This window comes from Hemicordylus capensis, chromosome 3 (genome assembly GCF_027244095.1).
Source record: "Hemicordylus capensis ecotype Gifberg chromosome 3, rHemCap1.1.pri, whole genome shotgun sequence".
NCBI lineage: Eukaryota > Metazoa > Chordata > Lepidosauria > Squamata > Cordylidae > Hemicordylus > Hemicordylus capensis.
The window spans coordinates 185,954,960-185,971,072 of NC_069659.1; the positions used below are offsets into that span (position 1 = coordinate 185,954,960).

The window sequence follows — 16,113 nt, forward strand, 5'->3', positions numbered from 1 at the left end:
CATTATAAAAAGAACAATATAACAGCACATGGTGGACAGATTCAACCTCACCTAAACCTCAAGAGCAGATCACACTGGCCAAAGGGATTTGTAAAAACCTTCCAAATAAAACTAATGGAAGGCATCTTATTTTGTTCTGAGAAACACTCTATGATGCCTTGATAGAGAGATTGACAATAGATAACTGGCAGGTTCCCAACTGAAATCACCAAGGCACCCTCTTATGGTCTCTGAATTAAGTCATTTTGGTCCACAGTGTCCAAGATCCTCTGTTTGAGGATCTCCTTGGTTTGATTGTATCCTAATAATAAATTTATCTATCATATTTCTATACCACCTGATATGTACATCTCTAGGCAGTGTACAAAATTTAAAATATTTAAAAGTTATACATTAAAATACATAATAGAATAAAATAGATATTAGAACAAGTTTTAAAAATTATTAAAATTCTAATTTAAAAATCCTGAGAAAACAGGAGAGTCTTGAGGTTCTTCCTGAAAACAAATAGAAGGAGATGCTCTTATTTCAGTAGGGAGCATATTCTAAAGCCCTGGGGCAGCCACAGAGAAAGCCCGGTCATGGGTCACCACCAAACAAGCTGGTGACATCCGTAACTGGATCTCTCCAGAAGATCTTAACAGGCAGCAGGGTTTTTAACAAAGGAGGCACTCTCTTAAATAGCTTGGACCTAAGCCATTAAGAGTTTTATGCGTAAGGACCAGCACTTTATTTTTCACCCAGAAACATATCAGCAGCCAGTGCAGTTCTTTCAAAACCGGTGTTATGTGATCCCTGCATGTTGTCCCAGAAACCAATGGGCCTTCCATGACCCAGTGGCATGAAAGACCACACCCAAATATTTGAAGCTGTTAACCTGTTCCATCCAATGACCCTCTACATACCAATTAAGTCTCTTAGCAAAGACCATCACTTTGGATTTCTGAGAATTACCAGGTGATTACCCTTGCAATAATTAGCCTGGAGCCTAAGAGTTCTCGTAATACCTACTGGAGTTTGTGAAATGATAGCAGTGTCATCCACGAACAAAAAGACTGGAAAATCTACCCCTGCAATAATTGCGGGGTGGGTGGGTGTAGTGCTGTATCAGAGATCATTGGCCAAGGTATTTATTATTTGTTTGTTTGATTGATTGATTGATTTTTAGACGGCCCTTACAAAATAGCTCAGGGCGGTTCACAGACATCAAAGACCCTTTACATTAAAACAATTTAAAAGCACTGGAAGGCCAGGCCGAACAGGTAGGTCTTTAGGGCTCTCTCTAAGGTAATCTGGACCTAAACCATTCAGGGCTTTAGAGGTAATAACCAGCACTTTGTATTTTGCTCGGAAACATATCGGCAGCCAGTGCAGCTGTTTCAAAACAGGCATAATATGGTCTCTCCAGGCTGACCAGCCTTGCTGCCGCGTTTTGAACTAACTGAAGTTTCCGAACTGTTTACAAAGGCAGCCCCACACAGAGTGCATTACAGAAGTCAAGCCTGGAGGTTACCAGCTGGTGTACCACTGTTCTGAGGTCATCCTCCTCTAGGAATGGACACAGCTGTCGAATCAGCCGAAGCTGATAAAAAGCACTCCTGGCCACAGCCTCCACCTGAGATACCAGAGTGAGGCCTGGATCCACGAGTATCCCCAAGCTGCGTACCTGCGCCTTCCAGGGGAGTGTAACCCCATCCAGCACAGGGAGATCTAACTCATCCCTCAGATTCTGAGCCCCTACAATGAGCATCTCCGTCTTGCTTGGATTCAGCTTCAATTTGTTATCCCTCATCCAGACCATTACTGCCTGTAGGCAGGTATTTAGGGAATGAACGCCATTTCCTGATGAAGCAGATGACAGAGAGAAGCAGATTTGGGTGTCATCAGCATACTGATAACACCCAGCATCAAATCTCCTGATGACCTCACCCAGTGGTTTCATGTAAATATTGAAAAGCATTGGTGACAGAATGGAGCCCTGAAGGACTCCCTATAACAGTTCTCGTTGAGAAGAGCAACTGTCACCAAGCTACACCATCTGGGATCTGCCTGAGAGATAGGAGCGGAACTACTGCAGAGCAGTGCCTCCTATCCCCAACTCCACCAAGCGACCCAGAAGGATACCATGGTCGATGGTATTGAACGCCGCCAAGAGATCCAAGAGAACAGAGTCATACTCCCTCTATAGATTCCCCAGTATAGGTCATCTATCAGGCCGACCAAGGCTGTCTCAACCCCATAGCCCACTCTAAAGCAGAAGCAATGCAAACCGAATCCGCAGAAGCAATGCAAACCGACCAGAACTTCTTTTTTGCCGTACGCACTGCCTCCGCGTAAGCCCTCACATGCTCCATCCTGTCAAATTTGAAAGTTCTCCTCCACCTGCACTCCAGTCGCCTACCTAGCCGCTTCAACCCTCGCAACTCCTCGGTATACCAGGGAGCCGACTCTGAAGCGGGTCTGGAGGAACACTTAGGAGCAATAATGTCTACTGCTCTGGCAACTGAAACTCTCCAAGGCCTTTTGGAACTCTACTGGGTCCAGCAGTCTTTTTGGGTGGACCATCCTAATTGGTCCATCACCCCTGCAGGAGTGGATTGTGGCCATGATACCAACCTTAACCAGGTAGCGGTACCAGGTATTTGTGTACAGGTTGAACAGGGAGGGCACCAAAATGCACTGACTCCTTTACTGGTAGTTATTAGATGTGAAAGTGAACCTTGAGGATTACATCTCACTCTTACACTGGTGTTCTCATAAAGTTTCTGTATAAGGAAGAGTAATTGCCTGTTGATATCATTGAGTTTTCACAAAAGAGTTAGCCTCAAAATTGAATCAAAGGCTGATTTGAAATCTACAAAAAACACATACATGAGGACTTCGGCTTTTTCTTCGATAAGATGATGCGATGCCCAGACACGATCCATAGTTTAACACCCTGTTCTAAAACCAGCCTGTTCGTCCCCCAGAATACCTTCATTCTCCATGCTATCTTATGACCAGTGGTCACAACAATAAACTTATTACTTACAGTGGATGTGTGTGAATGAAGGATTTCCTCCTCCAAAACTACTCTGTGTTACCCAAAAATGTCCCTGAGGTCTGTAAGACCCTCAGCAACATATTTTGGGAGACACAGAGTGCTTCTTGGGGAAGAGCAGGTCAACAAAAGAGGGGATCAACGTCAACTGGGATGGTTCCAAGAACAATACATTAGGGATGTGCAAACAGGTTCAGTACTGAACCAGTTCAGAGCTGAACCAGTTCGATTCAAAGGCTTGGGGTAGAAGTGATTCGACCCTGAACTGAACCCACTCATCCCGGACCATTCAGGGGGGTTTGCGAATGTTTCTTTGTTTTTATTTTTATTTTTTTAAACTTACCCCCTCTGGAGAGCTTTTTCTCCAAGGCGGGGGTATTTGTGTGTGTGTCCACACAGATTCTCCCTCCCCTGCCGGCCTTCCAAAACAGGCACATTCGGCTGTTCTTTGGCCCATTTGGGCTTTTCCCCATTTTGGAGGCTGCTGCACCTGTGCAATGGGTTTCTCTGTGGCCTGGATCTTTGCATACAGACAGAGAGCCTAGTTCTGATACTCAACAGGCTGAGGTGATAGGTACTAAAAAAAGGACTTTGTAGGATAGTATTTTGAGAGATGTTGATCGTAGGGGTTCAAATGGAGGTTGAATGAGGGCAAGCACCTTATTCAGATTCCAAGATGGAAATCTGTATGTGGGTGGTGGAGCTAAGTTGTTTGCATCTTTAAGAAAATGCATGATGTGAGAATGCAGGAGGGAGGAGCCTGGAGCATTAGTGTCTAGAAGAGAGGTCAATGCAGAAGTCTGCCTTCGGAGGGTACTTGGGCTGAGACCCAGATCTAGGCCTGATTGTAGAAAGGCCAGAACATCAGAGACCCCCAAAGAATAATGAACTATCTTCTTTCTTCTAGCCCAGCATGAGAAGGCCATCCACGTGGCTTGATAGATTCTGTTGGTGGATGGACGCCAAGATGCTAGGATAGTGTCTTGGAATCATAGCCCCAAAGAGCTAGACACACCCACTCAATGTCCAAGCGTTGAGCTGGAGCCAACCCAGATTTGGGTGGAGGATCGGGCCGTGGGACAGGAGATCCCAGCGTCTGGGAAGCTGCCATGGAGGACATGTGGACAGGGAGACTAGGTCGGAAAACCATGGTCTTCTTGTCCACAGGGGAGCTATCAGGATGACGAGTGCCTGTTCTTGGAGGTGGTTTTGGATGACCTTTATTATGATAACCATAGGAGGGACGGCGTAAAGTAGCCCCTTCGGCCAGTAGGCCGATAGTGCGTCTGTGACCTCCACTTGTGGATGAGTGAACCTGGGAGTTGACTGTTGTGGTGTGTTGTAAAGCGATCTATTACTGGTGTATCGAGACTCCCGGTCATCAGACTGAACACCACCAGGTGCAGGGACCACTCCGCCGGGTCGACCATTTGACGGCTGAGCCAGTCCACCTGCAGGTTGGAGATTCCGCTTATGTGTTCGGCTGTTATTGATTGTAGTTTCTTTTCTGCTCACAAAAAGAGCAGGGCAGACTCCAACATGAATGCCCTTGATCTGGTGCCTCCTTGATTGTTTACATGAGACTTTGCCATCACATTGTCTGTCGTGACCAGGACATGGCACTGTCTGATTAGTGGCAAGAAGTGTATCAGCAGCAGACGTATGGCGCTCACAGTTCCAGGAGACTGATAGTGTTTCTCCTTTCCTGTGAGCTCTACCTGCCCTATGCGAATTGGTTGAGGCAGTGAGCCCCATCGCAATAGACTGGCATTTGTAGTGATGGTAATGTGAGGGGGGGCAGGGTTCAGGGGAAGTCCCTTTAGGAGAGTCGTGGGTCACCAGAGAAGAGAGACACTGAGAGCGAGGGTAAATGCAAGTTCCATTTGGGTGCATTTCATGAACTAGTCTTGGAAGGGTAGCAGGCAACATTGTAGGGTGAAAGAGTGCCATCTGACCCAGGGGGTGCCCTCCAGGCATGAGATCACAGAACCCAAGAGTTGGGCCAGGAGCATCAGGTCCGCAGAGGGCTTGTTCAGGACTGCTGAGGAAAGCATGAGCAACTTTTCTTTTCGGTCCAGGGGCAGGCAGATCACGCCCATGGATGTGTTGAAGATGACTCCCAGGTGATGCAGGACTTGTGTGGGAAGAAGACGACTTTTTGAAGGTTTACTATGAATCCGTGTGACTGGAGAAGGTTTAGGGTCCTCTGGGCATCTCTCCAAGCCCAGGGTAGGGAAGATGATCTGATCAGGAGATCGCCAGGTAAGGTGTAAAGGTGTATGTGAATTGCTTATGTGTGCATGTAGGCGATCAGGGCCATCATGATCTTCGTGAACACCCTCAGGGCTGATGAGAGCCCAAAAGGCATTGCCCAGTATTGAAAATGTAGGTCATTGAAACAGAACCTGAGGAAACACCAAAGGTTCAGGTGTATTGGTATGTGTAGATATGCCTCAGAGATATATTGAATCCAATAAATCCTGGTCTTTCACCACCTCTTTTATGGTCCTGAGTGACTCCATCCTGAAAGGTAATTTTAGTGTGTGGCAGTGCAAGGCTTTGAGGTCCAAGACTGCCTTCCAGGTGCCATCCTTTTTTGGCACCAAAATCAGAATGGAATACATGCCCTGACATAAGTCTGTCAATGGGACAGACTATTGTCTGTATCTGAAAAAGATGGTGGATTGCTTGAAACAGCTGTTTTGAGATCAGGGTGGGGATGAAGTGATGTGTAGAAGGGGATGAGAATTCTAGGAAGAGACCCTTGGAAACAGTCTGAACCACCCAGTGGTCAGAAGTGACTCTTGCCCAGATCTCTGTGACGTCTAGGAGCCTACTTTCGACTGGTGGGGAGTCATTGTTTGTGATTTTGGAAGGTAGAGGCACCTAAATGTTTTGCTGCCTAAAGAACAAAAGAGGATTGAGTGGTAGGAGTCGCCTTATTTTTGTCTTGAGTTTTAATTAGGATAGGGTCCAATGAATCCCCGAATAATTTTGCTCCCCTGAAGGGAGGGGATGCCAGATTCAATTTGGATTTGGAATCTACCTTCCACTCTTTCAGTCATAGGCATCTCCTGACACTATGGATCAAGATGCATGTTGAATGCAGTCTAGGCTTGAATCAGCCATGAAGGCTGCCGCTTTTGCCATTTTCTTGATTTCCTGGTGAAGTTTGGTTGTATTTAGCTAGCTCCTTCCTTGGCCCAGAGAACTGAGGCTCTCGCAAAGATGGAGTTTGCTGCTGTGGCCTTTATTTTATTTATTTAACATTTATATCCTGCTTTTCCTCCAAGGAGCTCAGAGCAGTGTACTACATACTTAAGTTTCTCCCGTTTGAAGAAAGTGTTCAGCTTTCTTGTCTTCAGGTAACCGGAGTTGTTAGTCCCTGTCCTTACCCACCAATGCACCTGATACTAGGTGGGCCACTGGGGCATCTACTGGAGGAACAGCTAACATGGACATCATTTCTGGTGACAAATTGTATAATCTTTTTGGCTAGGACAGGGAAGGTTTATTGGCAACCGGGGGCCCCAATTAGGAAATCATTACATTTTTTAAAAGTTTATTTATTTGAAACATTTGATATACCACCCACTCCGAAGACTCTGGGCAGTGTACAAAAACATGCAAAACAAGACAGCATTAAAATTACATTCTAAATAAAACTAAAGTAAACAGCAGGGGGGTGGGGGATAGATAAACTACAGGGTAAAAGCCTGGTGAAAAGTTGCAGGTGAACTAGAGGTTGAAGGAAAAACCTCCTGGTCCAGGCTGGAGGAAGGTTGTGTCCCGCTATCTTTGCTAATGTTCTTAATGGCCCTCTTGGCCTTCAATAGCAAAACTTCAAAATTAGAGGTAATGAAGAAGCGGTTAGGGCTCAGTAAATCAGGCTGAGCTTGCTCATCAGAAGCTCCTCTTCCTCCTTTTCAGACTCAGAGGACTGAGCATCAGATGTCTGCCTGTCATGGGGTGTGTGTGTGGATCCTTAGCAGGAGCTGGAATACAGGGTGCTACTGGCCCGGGTACCGGCCCCACAGGCTGATTTACTTATTTCACTGGAGCCACTGGGACAGATCGTCTATGCTGCTTGGCTGGCCTCTTGGGCATACGAGCCTCATCCAAAAAAGACAGGAGAGGAAGCTGGGGCAAAAGCCCTGTGCTTGCATGAATACCTCTCATGCCTAGCCACAAGTCTACCCCTCTCTGCCATGAGGATGGCCTCCCTGGACTACTTCTCCCTGGGCTAGAGTTGGGGGAGGAAGAAAAAGACAGCTTGGTGGGGTGTTTTGGAGGAGTGGGGGTGGGAATAGGGGTTGGTGCTGAAGGACCCAGTAACATAGGAGGACCAGGAACTAGAGATGTGTGAGCTTTAAGAACAGGAGAGACAATTGCCAAACACTGTCTTGTAACAAAATCCTGTAGCCAGGAAGAAATATCTGGGGGAGTAGCTTGCCCACCGTTAAAGGCAGCACAGGTACCCCTGGAAGTGCAGGCAGAGATGGTGCAGGCATGACTGGTGCCAAAAGCTGGATCAGTCCCTCAGTCGGCAGGATTGGGCCCACCAGAGACAAGATCAGAAACCCTGGAGGGATCACATTCAAGCCAATGCCCAGGGAATCATCTGCTGGAAGCACATTGTCAGGGGCCAGCAAACAAGTCCCCTGACCCCGTTTTTCCACACCTTTTTCACGCCTCTTCGCCCTGGTCTGCAAAATGGTCCGTGAGTTAGCAGATGAGCGGCAGGTGCCTTGGAGTTGGCCAACAAAATGGTGGGCGCTTCAGGTGGGAAATGTCACAGTCTGCATTGCTTGCCTGGGATTAAAAGTCGCTCGCTAAGCCTGACCCCTAAGGGAGAGAGCTTTGCCTTTCTCTTTTTCTTTGGAGGTTCTCCCTCCTTCAAGTGTTCGGTTTTCTTCACCACCTTTTTGTGCGGCTTGAGAGACTGCGGGAACAGCTAACTCAGCAGCAACAAGAGTAGTAGTAGCAGTAGCAGCCCCCTCACGCTGTGGTGAGAATGAACGTGGATCAGATAAAGGAAGGGCTTGCACTATAGGATCCGTGCCCCAAGAATTGGACATGGAGGCCTCCAAGAGGGAACTGACCAACATGTCCCCAACTTGGGAGACCTCCGTAACCGTTGTAAAATTCCAATTTTTTTAAAAGACAAATATAAAATGACTCCCTTCCCACCCTTGCACACAAAGAATAGGGAAGGGGAAAGAGAAAAGAACTAGCCTGAACAAGAACCAGAAAGGTGATATTTGCAAGAGCTCTTTCCAAGTGCTGCCAGTCTGTAGGAAGACAGAACCGGAATTGGGGCTTCAGTGACAGCTACCCAGCTATACAAACTAGCCTGCTTATATCTGATTGGTCCTGTCTTGGAGCATGCGGTGGCTAATAACCCAGTGTTGAGTTCAATCTCCCTATACTGTGGAAAAACTGAACTGAAATGCATTTGTTTTCAGCCCTTCTCTTCATGATCTCCATTCTGTGGCAGCTGGCCAATATGCACTTTCAGATCCTCTACTCTAGGCAACATATTTCCAAATCAGAATTCTGCTTCCCAATAAGAAGCACCACTTTAAAAATCCAATAGCAACATTTTTGGGGGAAAGGACTCGTCTTGCCCTTTCACATATCCCCTCCTTCCAAGAAATGTCACCAAAGTCTGGGAATCTCCAATTTGTACCTTGTGGTCATATCCATACACATATAGAAGTGTGGTACCCAATGACATTTCTTATACAAAGCCACATTCCTGATGGTTGTATTTATGTGTTTTGTGGGGAAACAGGAGTCACATTCCACAATCCTTGTGATTAACAGTTCTACTGAACAGACATTTCCCCACATTCTATCTCTCAAAAGGAATGGACAAAATTGCCATTGTACCTGCATAACATGGAGTGCCTGACACAAATCTGGGGCTCTGACCCTTAATTCAAATTTACAGCTCCTTTTGGAGACTGAGCTGCATTAGGCTGTAGAAAGCCACTACAGCTACAGTCCCTCACCATTTATTCATTTTTATCCTGCTTTTCAACCGGAGTTCTCAAAGCAGGTTACAATATCAATTTTTTAAAAGATATTAAAACTTCCATTAACATCTCTGATGATGGACAGTTGGCAGGTTGCAACTGGAATGACTGCTGATGGATTCTTAGTAGGGAGGGGCCAGATGACAGGTGGCCAATTGAGGGGGCTCAATTCTGACCTCTGCTGCAGCCAGCTGGAATAAATGAGAGCCAAAAGCTGTATGTCTTGAGTGGAGTGAAGATCTGTGAAGTAAGTGTTCCTACTGAACATTGTTATTTGTTACATTTTTATCCTGCCTTTCCTCCAAGGAGTTCAAGGTGAGGTATATGTTTCCCATCTCATTTTATCTTAACAACTATGTGCAGTAGGTTAAGCTGACTGGTTCAAGGTCACCCAGTAGGCTTCATGGAGGACTTTACCTGCACCTTCTCAGCAGTGTTCTCGCTATTTTTTTTTTCAATCTGTGTGCGGAATGAGTTTTGTTCTGAGCAGCAGTATCAAAACAGTGTGTGCACACATGCATTCAAAGTGGGACCTTTCTGATTCAACCTGAGAGGGATCTAAAATTAACTGAACGGACATCAAAAAATTTGTGAGCATGCACACACATGCACGCCTTAGAGGGAACACTGCTTCTCAGTATGAATCCAACCCTCTGTCCACTACAGATTATTCACATGCATAGATTTGTTCAAACAGACCCCTACTTTAAGCTTGGCTTTAGAAGAAAGTTATCTTACTGTAATTCACTGGAACAAGTTCTGGATTCCTTGGAGTTTTGAGTTTGTATGAAACATCACCAATGGTAACTGTATCACCTGGAACACAAGAGAAGCATTTTCATTCATCGTTGACTTTTTAAAAACCCACTATTTACCAATTTTAATTCTAACACAGCCTACAAAAGAGGAAGATGTTTGCACATTCAGGGCACACATTTCTCACAGTACACCACTCAAAATGATCTTGTAAGCATGAACTTCATTATAGCCCTTGTCCTCTGCTTTAGAGCTGTAATAGTAAGCCTTTGCACAGAGTGATAAACAAGCATATTGGCTTCCCTGCCAACTGCCTCAAACACCTGGCATTTACAGCTTCATAAGAACAACCCTTCTGCCTCAGGCCCAAGGACCATTGCTGAAATTGGAACAAAGGTAAATTAATTTCAAGAGACTCTGCAGATGCAACTTGAAAAGCAGCTCATTCATCCAAGAAGTGACTGTGAAGAGCTACATTTCACATCGATGGCCAAACCCAGCAAAAACAAAGAGACTTTGTCAAGTTCTATATCCTTTACCATCTTTGTTTTCTACCTCCAATCTGTATTTAGCTTGTCAGTATAGCTAAGGTGCCAAACTATGTACCAGTTTTTATTACATGCCCTGGTAGTCACATGGAAGCTTTTTCATGATCCAACCCTGTCATTAGTCAAGGTAAAGTAGCCCATCTTAGGCAGCAGTTTTGGGAGTACCTTTAAATGGGCAGAAAATGGGCAATATATTTGTTATTTTATATTTACCACAATGAGGGATTGCCATTTCAATTTTTTGTCTCAGGCACCAAAAGATCTTGGGCTATTTCTATTTGTTTCTTCCTACCTGTTATGCTGTGATTTGCATGACTGCACACCATATAGTAATAAGACAAATTTGGCTATTGTATTGACTCTAAGTTTTAATGCGATCACAAGTTCCATGTTAGCACTGAGGTGACGTAATTCACATATTCATTTTCTATAAGCTGGCAATATAGTTGTATGTCTCATAAAGACAGCACACTATAACAGCAGCAATAGAATAACTTCAAATGATTAAGGACAAGTTGGCTGTTCTGAGCTACCAATCAAATGAAAGAGGGTTTTTTTTTTAGAAGGACCTCATAAAAATCTCTTCTAGATTAATCAGGTGTCTATCACTGAGCTGAGGAGCTCTCTTGATTACATTAATTGGTCATTCTTAATATGGCAGAAGTCAGTCAGAGAGTACGGGAGATAGTTTCAGGAAGAAGAAGGAACAATCCTTGAAGGACTTTGAGCAAACAGAAGTTGTTAAGCAACAGAATAGCAATCATGAGACTAACTCTGGCAAAGATTTATGACAATGCCAAAAAACGGGGGGGGGAGAGAAGAAGCCAAGAGATAAGAAAAAGCACACAAATCCAGGGAGTGCCTACAAGACAAGGATATACTGAAAACAAGAGACAAATAAGTCACTTTCAAAGAGAGCCAAGTTATGATCAAGCTTCAACAGGATTTGCATATGAACCAGAATTCATAGATGGCACTGGAGCTAAACCTTAAGCAGAGTGTCATAAACAGAGAACTGAGAAATTTGGCAAGAAGAAACTCATCAGAATAGAGAGCGAAAGGGACATACCATTACTGCCTGATGTGCCACCGCAAACACATTTATATAAAAATTATATTTTTAGTGGAATAGACATTTACTGAATCTCCCTATTAGTTATTTTTAAGACCACAGTGTTAAATCAAGCCCTAGGAAACAAGTTAAAATAGTTGTGAATTTAGTGCTCAAGCTAAATGCACCTGTAATATGGTCAGTTTTTAGCATGGACTTCCAATAATTACCCAGTGGCGGGAGGTGGAGGGGACAAAAACTGTTGTCATCTTCTGCTTAATACTCTGCTACATGTCCACAGTTCCCAACATGGATACAATTTTTTGTTCCACAGTGCCTTTATACAGGAGATCTAAAGCCAGTCCTCAGCCAAAACATTTCCATATATATACATTGTGAATTTGCTACTACTTTGTTCTAACACAGTGACCTATTTCCTGATTAATCGGCTTCCCTCAACATCCATTACTTTTATCCATTCCTTTGATTGATTAAGTGCTGTCAAGAGTGTCGACTCTTAGCGACCACATAGATAGATTCTCTCCAGGATGATCTGTCTTCAACTTGGCCTTTAAGGTCTCCCAGTGGTGCATTCATTGCTGTCATAATCGAGTCCATCCACGTTGTTACTGGTCATCCTCTTCTTCTCTTTCCTTCAACTTTCCCCAGCATTATGAACTTCTCAAGGGAGCTGGGTGTTCACGTAATGTGTCCAAAGTATGATAGTTTGAGCCTGGTCATTTGTGCCTCGAGTGAAAATTCTGGATTGATTTGTTCTATGATCCATTTGTTTGTTTCCCTGGCTGTCCATGGTATCCTCAAAAGTCTTCCCCAGCACCAAAGTCCAAAAGCGTCAATACTTTTTCTATCTTGCTTCTTCAAAGTCCAGCTTTCGCATCCATAGGGTGTCATGGGGAAAACCATTGTCCGAACGATTCTAATCTTTGTAGGTATGGACACATCACAGCATCTAAATATACTTTCCAAGGCCTTCATTGCAACCCTACCAAGTGCAAGTCAGTGGCGTATTTCTTGACTGCTGGATCCTTTATGGTTGGAGAGGAGAGCTGGTCTTGTGGTAGCATGCATGATTTGTCCCCTTAGCTAAGTAGGGTCTGCCCTGGTTGCATATGAATGGGAGACTTGATGTGTGGGCACCTCATCCCCTTAGGGGATGGAGCCACTTTGGGAAGAGCAGAAGGTTCCAAGTTCCCTCCCTGGCATCTCCAAGATAAGGCTGAGAGAGATTCCTGCCTGAAACCTCGGAGAACCCACTGTCAGTCTTTGTAGACGATACTGAGCTAGATTGACCTATGGTCTGACTCAGTATATGGCAACTTCCTATGTTCTATGATGGTTGATCCTAAAAGGCAGAAGCTATCCACCACTTCAGTGTCTTCATTATCAATTCTGAGGCTGGTTGCTGTACCTGCTGTCATTAGTTTAGTCTTCTTTAAATTTAGTTGTATTCCCAATTTTTCACTGTGCTCCTTGACTTTCTTTACTAGAGCTTGTAGATCATCCACATTCTCAGCTATCAGAGTGGTATCATCAGCATAGTGCAGGTTATTGATGTTTCTTCCTCCAACTTTAAAACCACGCTCATCTTCTTTCAGTCCAGCTTCTCTCAGTATATGTTCCGCATATAAGTTGAATACATAAGAAGAAAGTATACAGCTTTGTCTTACTCCTTTGCCATTCCTCAATTCACCTTAAGTTCCCTAAAGCAAAGAATATTCTGAGAAACTGAATACTACTACAAGAAAATCAAAGCTTGCATCTACATATAAAATAAGCTGTTTACTTAGAACTTTAAAGTCAAAAGAACCAGATGCTTTATGTTAACAGGGAACCAGACATGAACATTGGCTTTAACGTTAAAGGCAACCAGACTACAGGCCTGCAAAACTTGATGTTTTGCAGGCCTGATGCTTCTGAAGAGTGCTTGAAAATTGCAGCTGGTCTAGAATGCTGTGGCCAGATTGCTGACAGGAACCATTTATTAAGTGAATGCAACTCCCTTACTATTACAATTGCATTAGTTCCTAGTCAATTTCTAGGTCCAATTCAAAGTGCTGATTATGAGTTTTAAAGCCCTAAATGACCTGGGACCAGCTTACTTGAAGGGCACACTTCTTTTTTTAAAAAAAAACCAGCAACAAACTACCAGTACATTGAGAACAGCTGGAGAGGTCTTCCTTTCGAGTCTTGCTAATATCAGAGGTGCATTTAGAGGGGGAGGGGGTTTCCCTATCACCACAATCAAACTACAGAACTCCCCCCCCCATGAGGTTCTCATTCCCCTCCAATGGCCTTTCACTACCAAGTAAAGCTTCTTCTGTTCTAGCAGGCATTTAGGGGTTAGGGAGCTGAACGCATTATAAGTTGGTATGTCTGTGGATACTACTGGATACACTTTGCTTTCTATTTAATTTTATTAATGAAGTGTTTTAATGATTTGATGTATTTTAAATTGAGTTACTTTCTGCATTCTACAAAAATAAAAAGGTAGAGCCAGAAGTGGCTGGTGCACATGGTTTGCACACTGGTCACTTCCAGTACGATGTTGACTGGGGCTGCAAGGAGGTATGCAGCAGCTGCACACCAGCGGTTTTGGTGACAACGTCACCAGGGGAAATGTGGCAGTGGGTGTGGGAGCAAGGGCACCATCCCTGCTCTTTAAAAGTTAACCCACCCCACCGCCAAACTGTCCAAATGCCAGATCATACACATCCCTAATCCTCACCTGCCCTTTGCAGTCCCTAATGTACATCTCTGGGGATTCTCTAGTCTTATGGCCATATTTTGGAGGAGGAAGAGGGAAGGGTGGAGATTGGTAAAATAATTGCATGCAGGCAACATATGAACACGAGGGTAGCATTAGTCTGAATGCTGCACAGTGTTTGCTTCCCACTTGGCTATGTTGATCCTAGGGTGGCCTTCAGTCCTTCCAGAAAAGAGTCACACAATTTTTGCACAAGAAAAAAAGTGATCATAACAAATGGCTACTAGGATAATCACATAGCAAACTAAAAGACAGCCTGTACATGACAACAACAAAGGTCTCTGGTTTGTTTGGTTAAAAGATTATAAAACAAGAAGAGGAGACAAGTGGCATGGCTTGTATTTGTATAGCAGAAGTTGTGCAAGTCATAGTGAGCAGGATGCATAGTGGAGTATCTATATCAGTGCTGCACAACTTCAGCCCTCCAGCTGTTTTTGGACTATAACCCCTGTTATCCCCAGCCATAGTAGCTAGGGATGATGGGGGTTGTATTCCAGCATCGGCAGCCCTGATCTATACCAAAAGCATATTAGTAAAAACACAAATAAGAAAGTTAGCTAAGTGAAGCTGACATTTACTAAACCAGCTAAGAAACCAAAACACTGACAATAAAAGTAATCTTTTCTCTCCAAAAGGCATTCAGAGCCAGAGATTTCCAGATATCTCATTAGCTCCACAGAAACTATCACAATTATAACATGAAGAGGGAATCAAAACATGCTTGACGGGACACAATGCATAACGGTGACAGTTTAAGTTCTCAAAGTGGTTTACCTAGAAAAGTGAAGAATAATAAGATGGTTCTTAAAGTTTTCTAGTTCCACAGCAGTCCTGCTCTCTCACACCAGTTGATTAAAGCTCAGAAAGTTACAAAACCTCAGCAAAATAAATAAACAATCAATAGGGAGCAAGCAAATACCGGTCGACATGGGCATAGGGTCAAACTAAACATGGCTTATGTGTTTCTCTTCACACCCACTCTGTTCACATACGAAGTGCTGCCTTTGATAGATTTCTCCATGAGTTGGTAGAATCCTTTTTTAAGAAGGGTGTAAGGGTGTGTGTGTGTGTGTGTGTGTGTGTGTGTGTCCCACCAAAATTGATCTAAGCTATTCGCCATCACCACATGTTGTGGTCGCAACTTCCATAAGCTGATGGGGCGTTAAGGCAGAAAAAAAAGAAGGAAGGCGAATAGGCATTGGGGATAGATAGGAGAATTATTAAAGATACACAAGGGGCCGAAGAAGATCTTCAGTTACCTTCGGCCGTCCCGGCCCCGCCGTGCAATGTCCGAGCATGATACCGCAGCACACGCCCCCCTTCTCCACCAGCGGCTGGTCGTCCCCGCGCCGCTACCTGCTGCAGCAGGAGCCGGACCCTCCTGGCCGCCCCGGTAGCCCCACAAGCACCCCCGCCACTGCTGAGCCATATCACCCTGGACTGCATGAGTGACCCAGACGCCAGGCAAAGGCAAACAGGAAGGAAGAGAGCAGCACTTCACAACGTCCCTCTGGAAACTGCACCCGCTGCTTTTAAGGCCGGGAGAAGACAGCGGCGCGGCGAGCAAAAGTACAGACGGAAGAAAACGGGGAACGAGACGTTGGCTTGAGTTGGGCACACTTTTAATTTCTTACATGAAGTCCTGGCTGGGATTCATTCGTTGCAGAGCTGACACCTCTCCCTCGCTAGTTTCCCGTGCCTTTAACAGCTGCAAGACAGGCTGGGATTCGACAGGAACTTGTTTGTAGTAATAGGGGAAATCTCTATCAATCTAACTTTATTGGGACCAATTAAAAAGTGGCACAAAATTTTGAACAGCAAGTTTTCTAATTCTCCAGAATTCTTCAAACGCTCAAGACTTTGTGTCATTTTGGTGGCTGGTCTTAATAAAGGTA

General features: G+C 44.6%; 1 protein-coding gene across 4 annotated transcripts in view; it reads right to left on the reverse strand.

The window, feature by feature from the left end:
• Positions 1–15,900, reverse strand: part of VWA8 (von Willebrand factor A domain containing 8) — a 221,619-nt gene extending 205,719 nt beyond the window's left edge. For 3 of the 4 annotated variants that reach the window (XM_053308212.1, XM_053308211.1, XM_053308217.1), the window contains exons 1-2: positions 15,478–15,731; positions 9,817–9,894 (exon numbers count right to left, since the gene is read on the reverse strand). In XM_053308212.1, the coding sequence (XP_053164187.1) occupies positions 9,817–9,894; positions 15,478–15,664 (265 nt within the window). In that variant the 5' untranslated portion in view covers positions 15,665–15,731. Of the gene's footprint in view, positions 1–9,816; positions 9,895–15,477; positions 15,732–15,852 lie in introns of those variants that run through there. The other variant, XM_053308215.1, reaches the window with a different exon arrangement.
• Positions 15,901–16,113: the final 213 nt, after the last annotated feature.